The 24824-nt window shown below is 41.1% G+C and overlaps 1 protein-coding gene and 1 long non-coding RNA gene across 2 annotated transcripts in view; both read right to left on the bottom strand.

The window, feature by feature from the left end:
* Nucleotides 1–2962: 2962 nt before the first annotated feature.
* Nucleotides 2963–4837, bottom strand: LOC139433102 (uncharacterized). The gene is made up of 3 exons (XR_011642667.1): nucleotides 4761–4837; nucleotides 3946–4024; nucleotides 2963–3406 (listed from the first exon to the last, which is right to left on the bottom strand). It is a non-coding gene; the product is annotated as an uncharacterized lncRNA (long non-coding RNA).
* A 9641-nt stretch (nucleotides 4838–14478) lies between these two features.
* LOC117439831 (structural maintenance of chromosomes protein 6) overlaps nucleotides 14479–24824 on the bottom strand; it is a 37344-nt gene continuing 26998 nt past the window's right edge. The window contains exons 15-27 of the mRNA XM_034075929.2: nucleotides 24587–24788; nucleotides 21160–21274; nucleotides 19293–19453; nucleotides 18952–19087; nucleotides 18770–18850; nucleotides 18458–18628; nucleotides 18101–18238; nucleotides 17350–17495; nucleotides 17084–17209; nucleotides 16803–16908; nucleotides 15299–15451; nucleotides 14998–15095; nucleotides 14479–14758 (exon numbers count right to left, since the gene is read on the bottom strand). Coding sequence (XP_033931820.1) covers nucleotides 14662–14758; nucleotides 14998–15095; nucleotides 15299–15451; nucleotides 16803–16908; nucleotides 17084–17209; nucleotides 17350–17495; nucleotides 18101–18238; nucleotides 18458–18628; nucleotides 18770–18850; nucleotides 18952–19087; nucleotides 19293–19453; nucleotides 21160–21274; nucleotides 24587–24788 — 1730 coding nt within the window. The 3' untranslated portion in view covers nucleotides 14479–14661. The remainder of the gene's footprint in view (nucleotides 14759–14997; nucleotides 15096–15298; nucleotides 15452–16802; nucleotides 16909–17083; nucleotides 17210–17349; nucleotides 17496–18100; nucleotides 18239–18457; nucleotides 18629–18769; nucleotides 18851–18951; nucleotides 19088–19292; nucleotides 19454–21159; nucleotides 21275–24586; nucleotides 24789–24824) is intronic.

Raw genomic sequence — 24824 nt, 5'->3', positions numbered from 1 at the left:
AAACATTGATTGATTGATTGATTGATAAGGAGGAGAAAAGGCGTGTTTAGTTATATATGTAATGTACAATGTCTGAGTCCTCTGTTATGCTCAACAACGAACACAGCATAACAACAGCAGATCGGGCAGAGCTGCAGAGCTGCAGATCGGGTAGTCACAGGCAATGTGGCTGAGTTTTGTGCGCGTTCTGGAAAGTGAGAGAGTAAGCTACTACGGAGTCCCTTAAAGCAAAACAAATCTGCGGAGTCTAGAAATGTTTTAAAATCGCGATTTTTCGGTTCAGCCATTTCACAAACCGTAGGAAAGTAAAAATTCAAATTAATCGTGAAAACCGAAAAAATCGCCCAGCCCTAGTGGCAAGTACTTCCGGCATATGCCACAGAGGCCGCTACTCTGTGGTAGCTGTGGCAAGTCCTTCCGGCATATGCCACAGATGCCACAACTTGCCGAGGCATCTGCCACTGCTCAACGGGAGTTGCCACAAGATGCCAGAGTAAGAGAAGGTTTACTGTAGCTGCCACTCGCCTTCCGTGGCAAACGCTGCTATTTAAACCCGTATTTATCGTGTAAAATGTCGCTGTTTAGGCATGACTTTATCGAACTGATCTGTACACAGGACTGATGTGCGATCTCTGTTTTTCAAAAAGATTATACATTATCATTTCTATTCAATTTTACTTGGAGCATGGTTTGCTAAAATAAACAAACGTGCTATATTTATGATGAAATATTGGCAAGTGAGGGTTGCAACGCCCTTGGCAATTGTCGCTTCTTGAGGTGAGTTTCCACTGCTTGCTACGATAAACCAGGTGTAGCCTATGACTAGTAAAGACAAATAAATATCTGTATTGACACAGCAACGTGTACACTGGTGTTATTAGACTTGGCTACAGACTTAGGGCGGCTGTAACTGATTGCAGTTGCCACTGCTAGTGAGATACTAAGGTTTACTTTATAAATTAGGATTTATATTTGCCCCATGCCTTCAGCAGCAGCAGGCCATTCACTTTGATTTTATCCCATTATGAAATGTCATCATTTCGACAATAAAGAAATGCTATAAACGTTATCTTGCACGTTTTATCGAACCATCTCCGTTTCTAACTTTCAATATATTTAAAAAGAGATCTCTCTCTCATCTGCGTGCGGGGGCAGGGCCTCACAGACATGCTGCTGCGCTGTGCACACTCTTATTATACATCCATGTGGGCACACAGTTCTGCCGGTAATGAATATTAGGATACATTTTGTGAGGAAACTTTTCCACCAATAATTCCAATAAGTATTCCAAAATGTATTCACTTCAGGTTTACGAAAGTAACTGTATTCGGATTAGTTGTTTATCAAATGTAACGCGAGCTGAATACAGTTAGGCTACTTGGTTTTTGTATTCTGATTACGTAACGCCGTTTCATGTATTCCGTTACAACCCAACCCTGTGTACAGATCATCAGTCCTGTGTACAGATAAGTTAGATAAAGTCATGCCAAAACAGCGACATTTTACACGATAAATACGTGTTTAAATAGCAGCATTTGCCACGGAAGGCGAGTGGCAGCTACCGTAAACGTTCTCTCTGGCATCTTGTGGCAACTCCCGTTGAGCAGCGGCAGATGCCTCGGCAAGTTGTGGCATATGCCAGAAGTACTTGCCACAGCTACCACAGCCACTGCCTGCAGATGCCACGAAATGAGCCAGGCCCTACTGCAGTCAACTTTATATTTCTTATTGTCTAAAGCAGAGGTGCCCAGTACGTCGACCGCGGGTGACCGGTCGCCCCCGGGGGCAATGCTGGTAGACCGCGAGTCATTCATTAAAAAAAAAAAATCAAGCTCCGTTAAAATAGACAAAACAGGTTTTGATCCCTCCTCCCTTGTCTTCCCTGCCACTTAATTCAGGAGTTTACTTGATTGACAGAAAAAGCGACCTATCGCTTTCCAGTCTGTTAACCCAGAATGCAACATCAGTCAAGTGCCGGGTAGTGATGGGAATTCCGGCTCTTCTTGGTGAGCCGGATCATTTGGCTCGGCTCACCAAGAAGAGCCGGCTCTTTCGGCTCCCAAAGGGCTCTTCAGTTTACCACATATTATACCTTTTATAATTAAATCAAATGCCATGCCTCATTTCGCTCCATTTGCTCTTTCCAGGGCTGTTTTTGCAGGGGGCTGATTCTGTGAGCTGCAGCTGACCACGCCCCCCTGCAGGAGAGGGGAGCGTGCTCTGAGATCAGCTGCTAGGCTGCAGCGGGGAGAAGAGGGGGACAAAAAGAGATCTCCGTCCTCCGTGTTTTATTCTTATAGAAGTAAGAAGAGAAGTAATGGGGCAGAAATCCTCCTTTTTACGCAGCGGTCCAGACATAGACATCATAGCTACGGCGACACGTATTCAGTTGCCAGTTACTTTGGCATTAGGGCAGGGATATCTAGATACTTTCCAAGGTTTGACATAATGAATTGTGCTACTTTGTGCACATTGTGCAAGCAACGATGTTTTCAAATCTGTAATCAAAAATCTCCTCAAAAACACTATCGAAGCAGTTCCTGCCTTTGTTACGTTAGTTCAAACAGTAACAACGGACTACTTTTCTTAGCGGATGCATGTCAATTTAAATCAATACATAAAACTATTTTTTAAATCAATAAAATCATTTTCTAAATCCATAAAAGCATTTCAATTAATATTGGGAGTCATGTCGTTACTTGTTACTCTGTTGGTTTGGAGAGGACTGAGGGTCTTTCCTCAGCGAGGAGGACCAGGGCTGATGAAGGAGCCCATGCTGGGCAAAGCTGATACCAACTGCACAGGCCTAGTCTGTCACGTTATTTGACTAAATGTGTTTACTTATACATTTAATAGGTTTACACCTTCTGTCCATATGTGCTTTTTATTTAAAACATTTGATTAACTTTTGGTTCACATTTCAATAAATTGTATTTGTATTTGCACTCATTTTGTCCATTATTCTTACTGAAAATGTTAGATTACACATTCACATCTGACTGAAGATTGGCCCCATTTATTTGTGACGTTGCAAACTCTGCGGTACAAGGCACAAGTGATGTGAAGCTCATAAAGTGAGGCAAATAGAAATAATCAGCTGATGGAGTGTAGATGTGGAAATAGGTGCATTCGATCAGCTGACTATGTTTTTCGCCACACTTTATAAGCCTGACTATAACCACCCCTTCTCTGAGGTGCAGGCAGCGTCACAAACAAATGATGGTCCTGATAGACTACAAAAATATTCGGTGTGCAGATCTTTGTTTTCACAATAAAAGTAGTTTCTTAGTGAATGTCCTGTACTGGTCTTAAAATCTCATAACATCAGCTTTTAATGTTCCTCTTGGATGTTCTTCTTGACCCTCAGAGAAGGAGAACATGTCGTGTCTTTCGGGCATGTCCTTTCCTAACAAAAATTACAGGAAACATAAAACATTATTGCAGAACAAGTGTGTTATTTATGAAAGAGGTGTGTTTGTGTGTTATGGGGCTGTTGATATAATTATTTTTTAATTGTAATCAGATTATGAATGAACAGTATGAAATTCATCAACATTGAAATATATGTTATCAAAATAATATTTAACTGTTGTCAAAACGTAGTGCAACTGTAGAAGCTTGCTCTGTTGTCTCACTGAAAGAATCACTTTTACCACGTTTTTTACAGACAATATTGAGAGATAAATTGTAGCAGTTCTCACTATGTGTTAAATATCTTTGCCTTCAATACATTAAATTAGAAAGCTGACAAAGTCATATTGCTTGTTAACATCTAAATGTGACTTTTTGCATGGAAAAAACCCTCAACTTAACTGATGTGTAGGTGATCTAGGATTTAGTATTGTTTAATGGAATGTATATCAGTGTATTAAAGTCAATACTTCATTCATTTAAACCAATATCTTTCTTGATTCTGTGTACAGTATGAAAAAAGAGTCTTAGTACCTTTGCTGAAGTTCACTGCTGTGAGGAGTCCAGTTCTGTCTCTCCCTCTCTGGTCCAGCCTGTTTGCATCACCTGGACACTTTAAACAAACAGATATATATATATATATGTAAAGTACCATGTGTACAAACAATATAACTGATTCTCTTCTGTTGAACATGTTGGATTGTGTATTGTCCGAGTCAGGGTCCTTTTTATTTTACTGTAACTTTAGAAATTGTGTTACCAATGCTTACTGTTTATTTGATATCAATTTGTAATACAATTAATAAAAACAACAAGGTTTGGGTTCGTTCTTCAGATGACTGTGATGTTAACTTGTAAGCTCAATAATGAACTCCAGCTCAACCAACCATATTGTAATATCTAAGTAATCATCTTGAAATATGACATTAATAATTGTAATATACACACATCTTATTGTGAGGTTGATTTCACATACACTACTTCGACGTTAGCTAAATAGAAAATAGCATCGATAATTTACAAAGGCTTTAAAAACACAGCAGGAGCCCAAGACAATTATAAAACTTGTCATTATTTCAGTACAGTTCAATTGGTTTTATTTTCATAAACGGTTATCAACCGTTAGTGCCAAAGCAGTAGGCTATAATATATGAATTACTGCTGTATAGACTACAACCACTACTTGTTTAGCTAGCATAAACTCAACTAAGCTAGCGTTAGCTGGCTGACTGACGTTATTTCGCCGCTAAACTGCACGATATAAAACGGTGGTCTTCAAAGCGGATTTAATCCTCAATCACAATAATAATATTCAAAGTAATACTGGGCAAGTAATGGGCAAAACTTACCGTTGATTGACGCGCCATGTCAGCGGACTGGTAGCGACACGAACCGTTTAGTCATCCGTTAGTCATCGCTGTCATCCGGTTCGACCTGACTGGAGAAGCCCCTCACTGCAGTGCGCAGTACCTCAAGCCCCTCCTTCTCAACCTTTGAGGCACATGACTAACGGCCCCTCCTTCTCAACCTAAGCCCCTCCTTCTCAACCTTTGAGGCACGTGACTAACGGCCCCTCCTTCTCAACCTAAGCCCCTCCTTCTCAACCTTTGAGGCACGTGACTAACGGCCCCTCCTTCTCAACCTAAGCCCCTCCTTCTCAACCTTTGAGGCACGTGACTAACGGCCCCTCCTTCTCAACCTAAGCCCCTCCTTCTCAACCTTTGAGGCACGTGACTAACGGCCCCTCCTTCTCAACCTTTGAGGCACTTGACTAACGGCCCATCCTTCTCAACCTTTGAGGCACTTGACTAACGGCCCATCCTTCTCAACCTTTGAGGCACTTGACTAACGGCCCCTCCTTCTCAACCTTTGAGGCACTTGACTAACGGCCCATCCTTCTCAACCTTTGAGGCACGTGACAATCTTCACAGTTCTGTTCTGTTAATCATAGCGTCAGAGTATTAACTATTTTAACATATTAATATATGTTAATATATATATATAATGATACCAATGATGATGGCGAGTGATCTGTCGCCATGGCAACGGCATTTAAAAATGTAAAACTCAAATTAAACACATTAACAGCCTTCAAAGCATATTTTAATGTATATTTGCATGTTAATTGCATCAATTATTTCAGTTATGACTTCAAGAAAGGGCCTTCATTTGTTTTTTGACTTTTTAATTTTAACGTAATTTTTTACGTGCCTCAAAGGTTGAGAAGGAGGGGCCATTAGTCACATGCCTCAAAGGTTGAGAAGGAGGGGCCGTTAGTCACGTGCCTCAAAGGTTGAGAAGGAGGGGCCGTTAGTCACGTGCCTCAAAGGTTGAGAAGGAGGGGCTTGAGGTACTGCGCACTGCAGTGAGGGGTACTACCCTGACTGTGACTGACCCAGAGCCATATAATAGAAGAGTTACGACAACGGAAGTCCAAAAACGGTTATCGTCACGTGGTTCATGTAGACGAGGATCGTTCCCCGGAAGTTCATGGCGGGCAATGTGAATGCATTGATAACAGGAGATAGAACTACGATTTTTGGTGATCATTAGTGAATAAAGGTTTTGATTTGCAATATTTATACAACAAATCGATATGTGTATGTATTTACATCAATATGTTTTAAAAAATAAAAAATAATTTGCTAATATTAAGTAATAATATTAGGATTAGTGTGAACAACTAGTTTACATGTTAGGCTAACAGTGCCTTGGTTAAAGAGCCTGTTGTTTATTTATAGCTTTGAATTCTTTAAAACCAATATTATCTTCTTAAACTTGTATGGTAGTCAGGAGCATCACTTTCTAATATTTATTGATACATTTAGAGGGAGGGGATCTAAAGTAATGCTTTACAATTCAGATTAGATTCATTTCTACCATTTTCTTAAATTCATGGTAGTTTCAGTAATCCCATGGTAATTGAGGACACAAGTTATCTAAATGACTAATGTCATCTTTATGGCTTTCAGAAAGGACAGGAGACCGACAGGTGACTATCAAAGGACTAGCAGCAGCAGCAGCAGCAGCAGCAGCAGCAGCATGATGATGATGATGATGATGTTAAATGTGTTGTTTTAGGAACATCCATTGCAAATACATGGAGTTCAATAAACATTGAATAGCATATCATGCAGTTTGTCGGTGCCTTTTCCTCCGTGTTGTCCTGGTTTGCTGTGCTGCCTCCTAGTCGCCACCATGGTTTGCTGTGCTGCCTGGGGATGCTCCAATCGCTCAGAGAAAGGAGTACGAATGTACGGCTTCCCCACTGACACAGAGCGGAGGAAAAAATGGCTGGCTCAAGTCAGCAGGAGCAATTTCACGACCAACAGCAACAAAATATGTGATGTAAATATATACAAACACTGCATTTGCACTTTTTCACCAAACGAAAACCACACCATTGGGAAAGCTTAATGTTTTGTTTAATACAAAAAAACAGGGAAAGGCTTGAAAAACACAGAGTTGAGACTCAGGGTGCAGGGTGAGGGTCTCAGTGCATGTATTCAGGCTCCATTGAATCCCCCTCTGGTTCTTGTGCTGAAAGAGGGAGTAACAGACAGGAGAAATGGTTGTTCACACCTATATAGCACACCTATTGGATGGGAAATTGCCTTGGGGAGATAAGGTGTGGTCTCTTTTCCGAACTGAAGTTATGGAACTTTATTATTTGTGAGTTTAACAAAGTATGACAAATGGCATCAGTAACAGATGTGATATGAATTTCTATAAAGTTGTCTCACATTCTTGGTCATATTTTATATACAGTATGTAATGAGTATAACATGTCCAGTAAGTATAAAGTGTTTCCTAATACTGTGTATTCAACCACTATGGAATATGTATGTGGGCAGACAAAACTGAGTTGTTCTGTGTGTGAAGTAACCTCAAGTCACTCCGCAGGCACATGTTGATGCAGACCAGTTTGTCAAGAGAAAAAAGGGCAAGACTAGGCTGAGAGCAGAGGCTATACCCACCATCTTCGTGCATCGCCCTGTGGTCAAAAAGAGAAGGGCCCTGCACCACGATTCACCCAGGGACCTGTATCTACAAAGCCCATAGCTCATGATCACAGCTGTAGGAGCCAATTAACTGTGGGTATAAAGGTAGGAACCTATGTGTGTTGGGGAGAGGTTCCGCCGGAAGGCCCATACAGTTTTTGAACACACACACACGGAACACACACACAAGGAGCACACACACGGAGAACACACACGGAGAACACACACACACACAAACACGGGATTACAAGCAAAGCAAAGGTATTGTGTAAACAGTAATATCGTGTGGTGAATATGGAAAGAAGCAAGTAAATGGAAACCAGTAAAATGGAAATAAATGGACTGTTTCAAACTGGAAACTTTGTTTCTGACCTTTATTCGGCAGAAAACTTGTGTGCGTCAATTACACCCACCAAGCGAATCCTCAGAGGCTTAAAGCGTTGGCTTAGCCTCTACAACAGCTATAGTGTGAAAGGTGACACAGGTATAATAAGTATGAACTCTTAGTAACAAAAGTAATATTTCTTATTTTTAAGTGGTATAATATTTTAAATGTTCGAAAATGTACAGTGCCATGTCTTCTACTTACATTAGTTTCAAAGATTGAGGGAAGAAGGGAAGGGATCACTGCCCTCCACCTGCCAGCACCCAGCCAGAGGCAGTAGGGCCTGGCTCATTTCGTGGCATCTGCAGGCAGTGGCAAGTCCTTCCGGCATATGCCACAGGTGCCACAACTTGCCGAGGCATCTGCCGCTGCTCAACAGGAGTTGCCACAAGATGCCAGAGTAAGAGAACGTTTACGGTAGCTGCCACTCACCTTCCGTGGCAAATGCTGCTATTTAAACCCGTATTTATCGTGTAAAATGTCCCTGTTTTGGCATGACTTTATCGAACTGATCTGTACACAGGACTGATGATCTGTACACAGGGTTGGGTTGTAACGGAATACATGTAACGGCGTTACGTAATCAGAATACAAATACCAAGTAGCCTAACTGTATTCAGCTCGCGTTACATTTGATAAACAACTAATCCGAATACAGTTACTTTCGTAAACCTGAAGTGAATACATTTTGGAATTATTGGTGGAAAAGTTTCCTCACAAAATGTATCCTAATATTCATTACCGGCAGAACTGTGTGCACAGCGCAGCAGCATGTCTGTGAGGCCCCGCCCCCGCACGCAGATGAGAGAGAGATCTCTTTTTAAATATTGAAAGTTAGAAACGGAGATGGTTCGATAAAACATGCAAGATAACATTTATGTAGCATTTCTTTATTGTCGAAATGATGACATTTCATAACTGGATCAAATCAAAGTGAATGGCCTGCTGCTGCTGAAGGCATGGGGCAAATATATGTCCTTTGCCTAATGGAAATATATCAAGGACCTCCTTCATACTAACCTTAGCATCTCACTAGCAGTGGCAACTGCAATCAGTTACAGCTGCCCTAAGTCTGTAGCCAAGTCTAATAACACCAGTGTACAAGTTGCTGTGTCCATACAGATATTTATTTGTTAATTATTTGTCTTTACTAGTCATATACCTGGTTTATCGTAGCAAGCAGTGGAAACTCCCCTCAAGAAGCGACAATTGCCAAGGGCGTTGCAACCCTCACTCGCCAATATTTCATCATAAATATAGCACGTTTGTTTATTTTAGCAAACCATGCTTCAAGTAAAATTGAATAGAAATGATGAAAATCTTTTTGAAAAATAGAGATCGCACATCAGTCCTGTGTACAGATCAGTTCGATAAAGTCATGCCTAAACAGCGACATTTTACACGATAAATACAGGTTTAAATAGCTGCATTTTCCACGGAAGGTGAGTGGCAGCTACAGTAAACCTTCTCTTACTCTGGCATCTTGTGGCAACTCCCGTTGAGCAGCGGCAGATGCCTCGGCAAGTTGTGGCATCTGTGGCATATGCCGGAAGGACTTGCCACAGCTACCACAGAGTTAGTTAATAGACTATACGTGGGCGGCCCGCCCAAATAAAGTCTATGTTTTGAAGTGAGAAGTTGACTGCGAGTCGCCCCCTATGGAGTCAGATTTGGGTCAATATAGAGTGACAGCTGCAAGATCAGTTGGACGAGATTGAATGGCAAAGTTGTCCATAAAAGACTATTATATTCGTAAAGTGTACAGCTAATATATATATATATATATATATATCTTAATGCATTTTATATAAAACAATATATTTTTGAGTGGGCTGTATCTGTCGAAAACTGCTGTCTGCACCTCCCTTACGAAATGAACTATAAATGAATTATAGTATTACTATAGTATACTATAAGAGTTGTATAGTGTCCTTTAGTAAGTTTGTATTTTTCACCAGCTATTGTATTACTATAATTGTTTCTGTAGTGCCATTTTATTAGCTATAGTAGCCCTATAATATTTCAATAGTAATACTATGTATCTAGATCTTTGTAGTCCTATATTATTTTAAATAGTATAACTATAGTATAATATATAGTGTTTCTGTAGTTGTTTTTTGAACACACTATAGAACACTCCTATAGTAATAGTATGATGTTGTCATAATGAATGCATATTATTACTATAGTGTTTGTAAAAGTATTGCACTCCTAGAATTAATGTGTATTTTCTTTATATCAAATTAATTAATATATATATATACATATATATATATATATATATAGCTGTGTAACTGTACACTTTACGAATATAATAGTTTTTTATGGACAACTTTACCATTCAGTCTCGTCCAACTGATCTTGCAGCTGTCACTCCTCGGCTCTTGGTAGTTCAGGCATTTATCAAACCTGGCAACTCCGGGCTTCCTGGCAGCTGTCAATCAAAGTCCAGTGGCTCCGCCCCAAAGTGTCAGAAACTTTTCACGTGCGTGTAGACAGACTCCGCGAGCAAGTGAGGCTGACACTCCCGCGAGCGAGCGCATAGCCGCTCGCCGGGGTTTAATCTGCGCGTGGGGGTCATTTCATGCGCGTGTAAAAGCACATTTTCCACTCGTGAGTAGCTTGTTTTGCGCGCTAGAATATTGACCCAAATCTGACTCCATATCCGGGCTTCCTGGCTGCTGTCAATCAAAGTCTAGTGGCTCCGCCCCAAAGTGTCAGAAACTTTTCACGTGCGTGTAGACAGACTCCGCGAGCAAGTGAGGCTGACACTCCCGCGAGCGAGCGCATAGCCGCTCGCTGGGGTTTAATCTGGGTTAATATTCTAGCGTGCAAAACAAGCTACTCACGAGTGGAAAATGTGCTTTTACACGCGCATGAAATGACCCTCGCACGCAGATTAAAGAGAGCCCTTTTGCTCACTCGCGGAAGTGTCAGCCTCGCGGAGTTTGTCTACGCGCGTGAAAAGTTTCTGGCACTTTGGGGCGGAGCCACTGGACTTTGATTGACTTTTCACGCGCGTAGACCAAGCCCCCAGGAAGTGCGCCGGAGTCTGATGAGAATATTCGTTGTGGCCAAACGGCGGTACTACACTTCCTTTAGGTTGCTGGGCCCGGAAACACTTTTCCCCATTGACTTACATTGGGAAAGAGTGGTCTGTAACTCGTTGGATAATTTCTTTTAAACTAAATAAACAACCCAGTATGAACACTTGTATAGCCCTTATTAAAAACATTCGTTCCTCAAGTTGTAAAAATGTGCTAATAACGTTATTCTGAGAGCTATTTCCCTCTGCATTATGAACGCGCATCTAACCCACGGGACCGCGTCCATGGATGCACAATAAGAACGGACCCATATAGCCTTACGGCCCGTCCACACAGCGGCGTGCGTTGACGCTTCCCCATTCACTTTGAATGGGGTGACGTCACTTTTAGCCGAAATGCATCGTGGGAAGCGACGTGGAGCGTAGCTGGCGTGGCTCGCTGCAAAAGTTGAGCAATGTTCAACTTTTGACGCCTCGGCGAGGCGTCAGCCAATCGAATCATATGCCAGTACAAGCTCTAGCCAATCAAACCGCTGCTTGTGTGTCAGGGGCAGGAGATTCATGTGATTGGTTGTTGGTCGAGTTTCAGACACGCCCGCCGGCAAGCGTCAGCGCACGCCGCTGTGTGGACGGGCCGTTACTGCCATCCCACGGAGCTGTAATAATGGATATATTGCACATGTTTGCTGTAATTCATCATTTGTAAAATATTATACTACATGGGCTGTATGATTAAATCTTGTACCGTAAATGTTGTATTAAATAAAGTTAATATTACCGATGTTAGATTAACGTAGTTTATTATTACACTAAGAAGCTTATTGCACTGTGTATATATATATATATATATATACACAATAACTCTTTCATGCTAAATGAAGCTCTGTTGGATATCACTAGATCCTGTTACAGCGTAATATAAGTACATAACGATTGATGTGTACATTAGCATAATTACTAGCTAGCCGCTAGCTGCTAACTGCCGCCTCGTTAATATCAAATCCATCATAATAACAAGCCATTACCATGCTGTCATGAACGCACGGTGTTGTTATGTGAATTTGAACAGCTACTCTTCTGCTACTAAAACTTTGTGGTTAGCTTGTGTAGAAGAATGCATTTCGTAAACCTTCAGTTTTAATTGATGTGGTTTAACCTTTATATATACAGTCTATTCTTTCACACACAGTGACGTCACGAGCTACCCACAATGCAACACACGCCATATATATATAAATACGCCATTTTCCTGGAGGTGCAAATATCCTGGAAGTGCAAATATAAACAGCTAGCTAATGTAGCCAGGCAGAGCGCACTCGTTTTTTTTTTTTAAATTAACGACCGAAGAAATCGCTGCATGTCTTCGGATTACATCTCTGGACTTGAGGGGTGTAAGCGTAAACTAGAGCTGTGTGGGTTGTCGGATTGCCCTTACAGACATGCCCTTGCAGATGTATGGGAAAACGACAGTGGCCTTCGTCGATTTTGGCTGCATCTACGTCTAATTTCTGGAAACACCAGGTGAATACCCCACTTGTCACAATGATATTATCATGCCATTGCATATGTGTGGTATTTTAGAGTTGACTAGATATTGATTAAGGCAATAGACTATGATATTCAGTACAGGAAGCTTAGCAACACCTAGACGGTGTACGGCTGCTTGCACCTCGCGTAAAACGGCGGATACCGGAAGTACGGTGTCCCCCTCGGCCCAATACCCGTATGTGTGTGTGAAAGAATGGGTTTAACAGGTTAAACGACAACAATGACAGCACGTTAGTAACGTTGTTTGGTTACAGCAATAATTAGCAACGTTACAAAGCTAGCTTAGCTGGCTAACTCAGGTTACTTGTTAACATAACAACTATTAAGCCAGACAGCAGCTGTGAATGTTGTGGTTGTTATAGTGAATTAGAACGACTGGTAACGGTGAATAATTACCTAATTTGCTGCTGCAGCCGCACACACAACTCCGACACAGCTTGGAGAAGACCCCTCGTGTCGAATTCGCGCTTTCTATTTCTAAGTCTCGCGTTGAAAAACGAGATCAAACGGTCTAATAATAATACATTTTATTTGTGGATCAGAAACAGGTCTGGCGTGGATAATTCAGATACACCTTAACTGTAAAACCCGATTAGTTCGGAGTACTCAAAACTTTTGTGGAAACTGATTACCACCAAAGTTTTAAGTAAACTAACTTAAGACTATAGAGTAAATGATTGATCAAAAATGATTTACTTAAACTTAAATTATTATTTTTGTATTGTACTGTGCTTATAAACATTGTTTGACACATTTTAAATGTTTAATTTCTCCATAATGAATTAGTTTGATGCAAAAGTACTTAATGGCTGATATATTTATGATCCACGTCACGTTTCCAGTGTTGGCGGCAGTTCCTCATGTTTGTCTAGAAGTCTTCTCATCAGGGCTCTATAAATACAAAACTACGGCAGATATGTAACATTTAATGCAGCCGAACCGTGTATTACAATGCCGTTATGTGATGACTTTCAAAGAGAAAAGCAAGCACACTCGGAATAAAGTGTTTTCGGTCTGTTTCCGGTATTTGTTAATGACGATGTGATGTGAGATGTGAGACTGGAATTGCACAGGGGAAAATAACATTTCTGCACCATTTTAGATGCAGGTTTTGTTAAACTAATACGTTTGCGCTGTGGAACAACACTATACTTTAACGGGGAATGGGGTAACAATAAAGATAACACCATTAAACAGTTACACAACATAACAGAAATAATATCGATAGCAGCGTCCCTAGCAACCACCTTGGTAACAATGAAAACGTTGTATAGACACCATTTCCTGAAGTAATCTTGGTAATAACTAGCAAACTAAAGATCATGTACATCCACTGTACACATAATCTGAAATAACAACTCATATTTCTCGCATCAAATGACATCAAAACGCATTTTAATGGCCAAAGTAACTTTAAATAGGCATTTTACACCGAGAATAAAACGAAGTTCGGCCATGTTTTTTTTTTCTGCAGGGAGAAATGTGAAGATCACGTGACATAGACGCCAGCCATTGGAATGAATGGTGAAAAGAAACGTAGGGATCTTACAATTTCAGAGGCGTTTTTGTAGAAATACTACGTCCTACGTTGTGGACCAATGTAGTTATTACACGTTTTTTTGTGAGAGTGGGTTGGATATTTTGCTGCTTGAACATTGAGTGTCACCTGAGGCTGTATTTCTATCAAACAACCTCAACGGAACAGATTTGGCATTCATGTTGTCCGCTTATCGCAGTGCTCAGGGATGTCATAAAAAGTACCACTTGACTCAGGAGGTCAGGTATGTTGTCAGCAGATGTTATGTGCATGAGTGGAAGTGCATTCCAACGGACCGCCTTGTGTGGAGGATTTAGCACAGAGCTCTTAAAGGTGCAAAGCATTCCTCCTCACAAGACTGACCCCAAAAGCGTTTCACGTTTTAAAGCAGATTAAAATCACACTGACTTTTATCCAGAGAATGGGCTGAAGAGGACAGCAGGATTATGTGTGTACTGTGAGATGAACTTGAATTATGACTTCCAATTAGCGAGACAAGTACAGAAATTGTCCTGACATATGCATAAAAAACACCAACACTATATTTTTCCCAACTCGTTTGCTTTAATTTACATAAAACAACATCATTAACTTAGAAATGTGCCAGTTATAACAAATATTTTGGCAAGGTATAAACAAAATTCCCATCCTTCCCCCTCTATATAACAGAACTTAACATTATATACCCGTTTCAGTGTAACAAAACATTTAACATTGCTTAGTATTAGAACTACTACTCATCGTCGCCGTCTTGACTACTTTGTTCATTTATGCCACGATCTGGGTCTTTGAGACGGAGGATGCGGATATTTTTGCTCTGTGGAAGAGAGCTGAAACAAAAAAAACAAACATGACAATGTGACCGTGACTTGGAGACAAAGTGTCTGGTGCTCTTTCCCAGAGAAACTAGGCAGCATACTGAAATCACATGACCTTTACTCCTGAACAGATTTACTTAATCAAAGCTCATTTATTAAGAATATATAAACAATAACCAAGTCAATAAATCACATTTGGGTGGTCCTACTGCTTTGATATACAAATATATAAACATGTAATCAGTGAATACCTTATGCTCTGTGGTGTGAGGAAGATGAACTGTCTGTAGCGCTGACCAGAAGCCACCTTTAGCATCATGTCCATTGAGATCCTCCTGTTCACCATGTCCTAAAGAAAACCAAGACTCATGTTATCTTTTGATAAATAAGGCTATAGAGACCATTTCATGTAATGCCAAGACCTTGCATAGGAACTTTCTCCAAACTCCTTCCTAAAATAGTAATTCCATGCTATTTTTAAGATGCCATTTAGGCACGGTGCAACCTTATCTAGACAAACTTGCAATATCAACAAAATAGGTTTCGTATTACCATGAAAACATCAAACTCGTCAAGACAGCGGAAAGGCGCCTCTGTGATGGCCCAAAGGGAGACCACAAAGCACACGGTGGAGAAGGAGCGCTCGCCTCCGGACAGAGAGCGCATGTCACTCAACTCCACACTGCTTCCCTGGCCTGGCTGCACCTTCCGAGGAAAGAAGCCAAACAAAAACATTTGATCTAAGCGAAACTTTTTCACCGAGGGCCACATACAGAAAGATATTCGAAGGGCTGGGCCACTCACTAGAGGTGAGGTTTATTGCATCATAAGTGAAGTGATAAGTTAGCTAAATCAATCAAATGTAAGTCAATTGTGCTTGATACAGCAGCCTACATCACAGCTCTCCAGAGGGTTTCATTTATTATTACATTACATTTAGCTGACGCTTACATTACAAAGCGACTTACAATAAGTGCGTTCGACCAACAAGATACAAACTTGAAGAAAACAGAATCATATAAGGACATCAGGTTTCATAGAGCCAAACATTTCAAGTGCTACTCAACTGGCTTTAGATAAGCCAGTCCTTTATTACTATATAAGTGCTCTGTTAGCAGTTCTTTGTTAGTCATTCTATCGCTCGAAGTGGAGTCGAAAGAGATGAGTTTTCAGTCTCCCCCGGAAGATGTGCAAGCTATCTGCTGTCCTGATGTCAATGGGGAGCTCATTCCACCATTTTGGAGCCAGGATAGCAAATCCACGTGCTGATGGGAACTTGGGTCCCCCTCGCAGTGAGGGTGCATCGAGCTGTTTGGCTGATGCAGAGCGGAGTGCACGTGCTGGGGTGTACGGTTTAACCATATCCTGGATGTAGGAAGGGCCAGATCCATTCGCAGCATGGTACGCAAGTACCATTGTCTTGAAATGGATTCTGGGAGCGGAGGAGCGGCGTTGGATGAGCTGCAGAGGTCGGATGGCACATGCAGGTAGACCAGCCAGGAGGGAGTTGCAGTAGTGTAGGCGTGAGGTGACGAGAGCCTGGACCAGAACCTGCGTCGCTTTCTGGATTTATTTTGTTAGCAGCTCATTCCTTAAAACAGGAGCCTCAGATTGCTTATCATAAGAGGAAATAGGAAGGGTATATTTCAAGGTTGTTATGTAAATAAGTTATTGGGCTTTTTTCTTATCAACTTAGAATATATTTTCAACTTTAATTGACTGAAAGTGGGCTTATTAACGCATGAAAACTACTGTGTAATATATGTTTACAGATATATTTAAGAAGTACAAGACAAGCTCAAGTTTCATTAGTGGGCCATATTCCATTATACTTTTTTTATTTGCTGATGTCCGATTCAAAATGGCCTACGGGCCGCATTTGGCCCCCGGGCCGTAGTTTGGACACCCCATTTTACATCACGTGGTTTAAAAACTGTAGCAGTAATGTCTCATGTTTATGACAATCAAAGAAAAAGATCAAAGTGGTCTCATTTAGACTTTAGCCATGCTGCTATATTGTTTAGTTGCTCTGGTGTGACCTGAGTGATGAACTTACTGAGATAGAGAGGGTTTCACTCTTGTGATTAAAGGTCATACTTCCAGTGTAGCCTCTCTGGGCCAGTGTGCTGTCAAAGTAATATTTACAGCGGGCCGAGAGGAACCTAGAGGACGCAGAGAAAAACGTGAGCAAATGGACAAAGAAGGAAAGATGGCAGCATGATAATAAATCTAGGAACCAAGAAACAGTGAGGGTGAAGAGAAACATGAAATAAATGTATACGCTTTTAAGTTAAGCGTACAATTATTTTTCCTGGACACAATTTGCCTCCAACTGACCTCCTGAGCTCAGAGTACACCTGGAGTCTCTGGTTCATGACACCATCGAGACATTGGATGAAGCCATTTAGGTTTTTCATTTGCATTGCCATGTTCTTGTAGTTCTGCAGAGCCTCATGATACTGCCTAGTGATTGGAGAGAAAGCAACATAGATTGAATTTATTTGATTTAATGCAAGACAAGACAACAGCCAGTCGTGTTAAAGTAATAAAGTGGCATGACACTACATCATTGCATTTTAATGATCAGGGTGTTCTTCACATACCTCACTACCTCGTCACGGTTCCCCTGCTGCCTCTGCTGGGTGCTGATCTTCACATTGAGACGGCTGATCTCGTTGTCCAGACTCCTGGCTGTCCTTCGTACCTCCACTCGCTCCGGACAGATTTCGGTGGCTTTGGCCACAGACGTCTGAAATCACAGGGTGAACAACAAAAAATGGTTCTGAGATTCAATGCAGAAGATACTAGAAGGAACTAAATCTATAAGATTCAGAATTCAACATTGCATTAAAAAACAAAGTGTGAAACAGATTAACCCGTCAGAATTTAAATTAAAAAGTATTTGATTTTGTCTGAAAATTGCAAATGCTTTCCACAGTTAAAGGTGGGTTAGGTAAGTTTGAGAAACCGGCTCGAGATACACTTTTTGTTATATTCCATGGAATGCTCTTAACATCCCGATAGCAATGAATATCTGAAGTGCTTTCACAAAAAATCCATACAAAAAATTCATCTGAGGAAGCCGTAATACTGTAAAAAGTACAACCAATTGGGGCGGATTCTTTTCGGCTGTGTACTTTCAAATTTTAGTGCACTCGAGTCGGTTTCTGAAACTTACCTACCCCACCTTTAAGCCAAGTGTGCTTAAGATGGAGTAATATTTATCTGATCTAATTCCTGGACCCACTCTATAATGTCTACTGAAAACCGACAAAAAAACATAAATTTTTTAAAAACCTTATTTAAATGTCTGCCTCTGTCTCAAGTTGCTCTTTGTGTCTCAGTTTAGTGTACCTGTAGTTCCTGCTCCTTGCTCTCTAGGTTGCCTTCGAGCGCCTGTATGCTGCGGAGATGTGCCGTGCGTTTCTCGTCGTAGTGTTTCTTGTGATGCTTGCACTTGCCCACGTCCTGATCGGTCTTACTCAGCTCGTCCTGTAAAGGGACCAAAGGAAGAGCACAGAAAGAATAACGCATGAGATTCACCCAGTACACGAGGATGGTGTTACGATAAAACCTCATTTGAATTGGACACTTTTTACTTAATACAAACGTTTCACAAGTTTGACATGATTTGGGCATTCCACAAGTTAAGGTTGAAGGATTCCAATCACTTGTTTATCTTTGTCACCTGATCTTGGTCTTAAGTATTACCTTGACATGCTCTGCATCCTCTGCGGCCGTGAAGATCTGCTCTTTATGCTGCTTGTACTTCTGCTCTGCCTTCTCATAGGCCGCCTTGCAATCAGCCATCTGAGCCTGTGCCTCGTCGCACTCTGCACACTTTGACGAGATCTTTGATACGATCTCTTGAAGCTCTTCTTCCTGTGAAAGTGTGCCAAAAGTGATGACCGAATGACGACTTGAATACCCATTCTCAGTCATAATTCCATATGTTTATCAACTGAGATGAGTACGACGTAAACTAATCGGATTATTGTACTGCATTGTGTCGTCTGTACAAACCAGGGGATTGAGGTCCTCTGACTGAGGCTCTTCCACATTCTGTAGCTCCGACAGACCCAGCTTAATCTTTGCGGCCTTGTTCTGAAGAAAATACAGAGATTCATTCAAACATTGGGAATGCTACTGATTTGATTTATAATTCTGTTGTTATTATTTATATACACACACGCACAAATACTTACTTTGATAGTCCTCTCCTCCACTTGGGCCCTTCTCAGCAGCCCATCGTTCTGTTTGACGTCGTCATCCAACTTCCCCATCTGCTGCTGGAAACGTGTTGCCTGAGCTTTCTGGTTCTCCAACTCCTTCTGCAAGTGCCTGAGAGAGAAGAGAGGATCCAAGAGACAAAGACGGTGTTAAGGCAGAAGTTAAAAACAACTACTCACAGTGTATATCACAATGATTGTAGATAAAGAAATCCATCATCTACTCTGGCTTTCTAAATACAACAAGCCCCATGGGACCAAATATATCTACAGCTGGACTCATCAGGTACATTCTGTCTCACTGCATCCACACACACCTGATCTCCTCCTCTACATCTCCAGAGAGGTAGTTGGCTCTGGTCTGCTCAGCAGAGTAACTGCGGTTATTGAAGACCTGATCTCCGTCCTTTGAAAAGGCCTGGGAACAGTTCCGAGGAGGGGCGCCGCCCTGCATCACTCGCCGAGCATCTGTTTGATTCTACACAACCACACACACAATTAAAAACAAAACTCATGTCAACTTACCATGTATACTGAACAATAAAATGATGTTCATTAGGTGTCTTACTACGGTGGCCCTGAAGTGCAAGACACCACAGCATTTCAGAAAACGCCGCAGCATTTCACAAAACGCCACAACATTTCAGAAAACACAACAGCATTTCACATTGGACGGAAAGGGTATTCCTTAGGGAGAACACTTATTGTTTGTGATTGGACAGAGCCAGCCATAGAAGCACTGCTGTGATTGGTTGTTTTTGCTGCCAGTCAAGAAATGACACTGCGTGATTGGCCCAACACATCAGCCGTTAGCTGTTAGCACACACTCAGAGCTCACAGCTCCTCATATCTGTTCAGAAACTGGACAAAAGTTAAACATATACAAAACACAGACTGTATATGTCATGGCGAATACAGTCGCTGCTTTATTTATGTCTGTATGACGTTGTTGTGAGTGTGGACGGAGCAGCTACAGGTTAGTTAGCCGATCAGCGTCTTGTTTGAATGACAGGAGTAAACACAGAATTAATGCTTTATTAACTCATGGTTTTTAAGGGGCTTATCTCCATGTAAATACTATGGTAGACCACCCAATATTCGCATCGCTCTAATCGCTCGAGTTTCACCGCGGCTGTCAGCTGTGTTTGCTCCTGTCATTCAAACAAGAGGCGCTGGAGAGGGGGTGGGGCTTATCTCCATGTAAATCCTATGGGAGATACCAACCACAACAAAATGAACATATTTGACCGTGATTTAATTGTAATACACGTTTCAAAGTGATGCCGAAGTAACTACATACTGATAACGGTTAGTAACAACCATGAATTAACGCTTTGACAAGTCTGCAGATAAGACGGCAGGCGAAAAGCTTTTAAAATGCGTGTTTTCTGAATGGAATCGGACCCATCAGGCTAAACTAACCTGTAGCTGCTCCGTCCACACTCACAACAACGTCATACAGACATAAATAAAGCAGCGACTGTATTCGCCATGACATAGACAGTCTGTGGTTTGTACATGTTTAACAATTGTGTCCAGTTTCTGAACAGATATGAGGAGCTGTGAGCTCTGAGTGTGTGCTAAGTCAACGGCTGATGTGTTTGGACATATTTCGCTGTCGGGTGTTGACCAATCACGAAGCGTCATTTCTTGACTGGCAGCAAAAACAACCAATCACAGCAGTGCTTCTCTGGCTGGCTCTGTCCAATCACAAACAAGAAGTGTTCTCCCTAAAGGAATACCCTTTCCGTCCAATGTGAAATGCTGTGGTGTTTTCTGAAATGCTGTGGCGTTTTGTGAAATGCTGTGACGTTTTGTGAAATGCTGTGGCGTTTTGTGAAATGCTGTGGCATTTTCTGAAATGCTGTGGCATTTTCTGAAATGCTGTGGTGTTTTCTGAAATGCTGTGGTGTCTTGCACTTCAGCGCCACCGTATTTTACAATATCAGCCAGAAATGCTGCATTTGTACTCGGGTTATAGGGGTAATGATCTAGGATCAACTACTAAGCACACACGTCTTAAATAGCTTAAAATAACATCATGGTATGTTGTATTACATCATAAAGAAACATTATCAAAACATTCTTTGTAGATCGTTCATATCAGCGTCAAGTACATGGTTAAATACTGAAGAATCTTAGGTTATTGGGACTTTCTAATGGTTCCGCTGGGAATGTGGTCACCTTAATGAGCAGGATGCTCTCTATGCCCCGTTGATCAATCAGACAGTTGGCAACGACTGGGTCCTCAATTTCTAGAGAGTGAAGCACGGACGGGTACTCGGGGTGATTCACGGCCCTGTCACAAAGACAAAACAAACCACTGTTGATTAACAAAGTGATACTTCATGTTAATTAACACACATCCAATCAGTTTCTCTTTGCGTTTAATAATGTCATTCTATTTCCGCAAACATTGCTAGATACAGTGCACTGCCTTCCTGTCTGTAGCTCTGGTGTAGACCGGTTGTGTTTGTTAGGAATATGTGTATTACAGAAGAACGTTGTGACTACTAGGGCGGTACGATTATGAAAACAGCATAATACGATTATTTTGCTGGGTGCGCTTTCGCCCCTCCCTAAAAGCCCACTTGGCCACGTGGGAGTGACATGTGTTGTGAGTGTTCAGCGCGAGCGAAGATGTCAGAACAAGAGCAGCAACTCGTTAAAAAGAAGGGTAAAACTATTTCCACTATTCGGAAGTACTTTGGCTTTCAGGAGTCCGACGTGGAGCAAAACAAAGTACAGTGCAGGATTTATTACCAGGTTGTGTTGGCACCACATGCTAACACAACCAATCTCTTTAATCATCTGAAATACAACCACAAAGTGCAATACGACCGGGCAATAATATAACAAAAAGCAGACCAAAAAGCAGATGCCCGCTCGACTTCATCCACCACATCATCACAGTCATCGATTCAGGACGCATTTTACAGAGCAACGGCCTACGCGACGAGCTCGCAGAGACACAGAGATATTACAGGTGCCATTACGGAATTCCCTCCTAATTCTGACCTACGCTCCCAAAAGGGGAGGGACCTGAAAGGACAGCTAAATGCACTGAGCAGTCCATTTTCACCAGGCCCAACAACAAGAGCAAGGCTGCTACCATAGCATCTTATCGTGTCAGTCACGTTCTTGCGAAACACATGAAGTCTTTCAAAGACGTCGAAGTTGTGAAAGAAGCTTTCCTGGAGGCTGCTGACGTGCTTTTGGGGGACAGTAAAAATAACAGTAGCATTTCAACAGGTATTTGATATAATAAAAACTCAAGTTAGATACCGTTATTAATCAGCTGTAAGTTTTAGTTTGTTTGAACTTATTCATTATAATTATTGTACACAATGGTATAAGAATGCAATAGGGGTGTAACGGTACACGTACTGAAATTATTCGGTACAGGCCCTTTGGTTCGGTACACGTGTGTACCGAAGTGTACCGAAGTGTACCGAAGTGTACCGAACGGATATAACATTAAACGTAAAAAATTGAGAACGTGAACAACTTCTTGGAAGTGATCTCAGGTACTGCGTCGCAGAATTCAGAGTAATTTGCTCACATTGGGTTCAACGCGTCATAGAGCAACCAAGTCATTTCATTGGACGAGAGGCATACTATGAGAGCTGGTCACAGGGATGCGTTCAAATTTAGTCAGTAATTTGAGGAACTGTCAAAATGGCGAACGCAGATAAAGTTGAGCTCAAAAATCCTCCAGCATCATTGAAGTCTCCGGTTTGGGAACATTTTGGTTTCGCAGTTACGTACAAGGATGACGGACAAAGACAGGTGGACCAAACCAAAGCTGTTTGTCAGCATTGTTCAACTAACATTGGTTACGCGGCTGGCAATACATCAAACTTGCACACTCATTTGAAAAGGCATCACCAGAACGTGAATATCACCGGTACCAAAAGAAAAAAGACTGAAGTGCAAACCCAACTCCCAATAGCATTTAAGCCTCCACCACTCGCAAAAACTTCAGACCGAGCCAAAGCTATTACAAACGCCAAATATCCTTATGTTGCCATGTTAGCAAAGCGCTACATGGCTGTATCGGCTACCTCTGTCCCTAGCGAGAGGGTTTTCTCCACAGCAGGAGACATTGTTAGTGCCAGCAGATCTGCCCTTTCGGCAAGCAATGTGGACAAGTTAATTTTTCTTTAAAAAAACATGAATACAATGACAAGCAAGCAAGTCATTATGTCAAACTGGCTGCTTAGGTACTAGTACAGTACAGTTCAAATACAGATTATTTCAGTTCATCGAAATGCTGCACCTTAATGTTTATTTTGTATTTATTTGAGTGAATATTCACAGTTTAATAATAATTAAAAACCCCAAACTAATAGTTTATGTTTTGTGAATAGCCTACTAGTACAGTAAAGTTCAAATACAGATTATTTCAGCTCATCTAAATGCTGCACCTTAATGTTTATTTTATTTAGTATTTATTTGAGTGAATACATTAGTCACAGTTTAATAATAAGAAATAAAAAAATATATATTTTATGTTTTGTGATAATTTTTTCTGCTGTACCGAAAACGTACCGAACCGAACCGTGACCTAAAAACCGAGGTGCGTACCCAACAGAAATATTTGTGAACCGTTACACCCCTAGAATGCAAACATTAAGATCTGTTCTGTTTAAATTGATTATAGTCTATTATCAATTCAGGTTAAGAAACTAGTGTTGCTTGCATCCTATTTTAAAAAGGCATTTATTTGTATACTCTAATAAAATGCAACAAAAAAAGGGTTTGATTCTATTAATTTTGTCTTTTTTATTGCACTTTGGCAGCAGATTCCTGTGTAGCTTCAGATCTGAGTTGTCTTATTAGTAAGCCTAATTTATACTTTTGTAGCAACACTATTTTTATATAATGGCAAAGAAAGGGTTCAGAGTCTTTTCTTTTTTTCCTGTGTCATATGTGGCAGCACTGCCACAAGTTCCTCTTCAGAGAGGGTCTTCAGTACATATGGCAATATTGTCACCTGCCTGCGCTCATCTCTGAAACCAGACCATGTAGGTGTTTCTTGCAAAAAAATCTTTAAGAGATGACATGAGCAGCCCTACCAGCATTTGCCATGGTGGCCAAAACCTTTTTATTTGGTCTTAAATTGTAGTTCAACATTTATTTACTTCTGGACCATGACGGTTGGCCAGCCTTCAACGTTTAACTGAGTGGAATATGTTGAATATGTTTTACCAAAATGTTGGCTATATGTTAAGTAGTTTTCAGTAGGTTGTGACAGTGCACTGCAACATATTTGATTTAATTCATTTTGGTCCAATTTATTTTTATTTATAATATTAATAATATATGTTTAGTATGGTTTTGGAAGTTCGCTTCAACATATTTGTTGATCTTGTTTATTGGTAAAATATTATTTGTTTTAAAGTTCAATAAATGGTCAATGAATAATCGTCAAAATAATCGTGATATCAATTATTGACCCAAATAATCGTGATTATGATTTTTGCCATAATCGCACAGCCCTAGTGACTACCTTTATTTCAAGCTGACTAACGCTCTATTCTCTGTGTAGGAGGATCCTCATTGTATTGTTTTCTTGGTGTTTAATGTATGTTTTTGTATATAACCTCACCGTGATCTTGTGTCATGGACACGTGGGAGGAAATGGCTGGTGATGATGGCAGGTCTACGGGCATTTGGGCAAACTTTGGACATGAGGCCTTGCAGCACCTTCTCGTCGTCGTGGTTATCACATGTGAAGGCCTGCAGCTGGCCTTTCAGACACACTTCCACAGCCAGAGCCAGCTCCGGGTCTTTCAGGCAGATAAGGTGACCTGGAGAAGGACATTTGAAAAGAGAAGCAAAGTAAG

Source organism: Pseudochaenichthys georgianus, chromosome 24 (assembly GCF_902827115.2).
Source record: "Pseudochaenichthys georgianus chromosome 24, fPseGeo1.2, whole genome shotgun sequence".
NCBI classification, from domain to species: domain Eukaryota; kingdom Metazoa; phylum Chordata; class Actinopteri; order Perciformes; family Channichthyidae; genus Pseudochaenichthys; species Pseudochaenichthys georgianus.
This window is presented reverse-complemented; position numbering and strand designations above follow the sequence as displayed.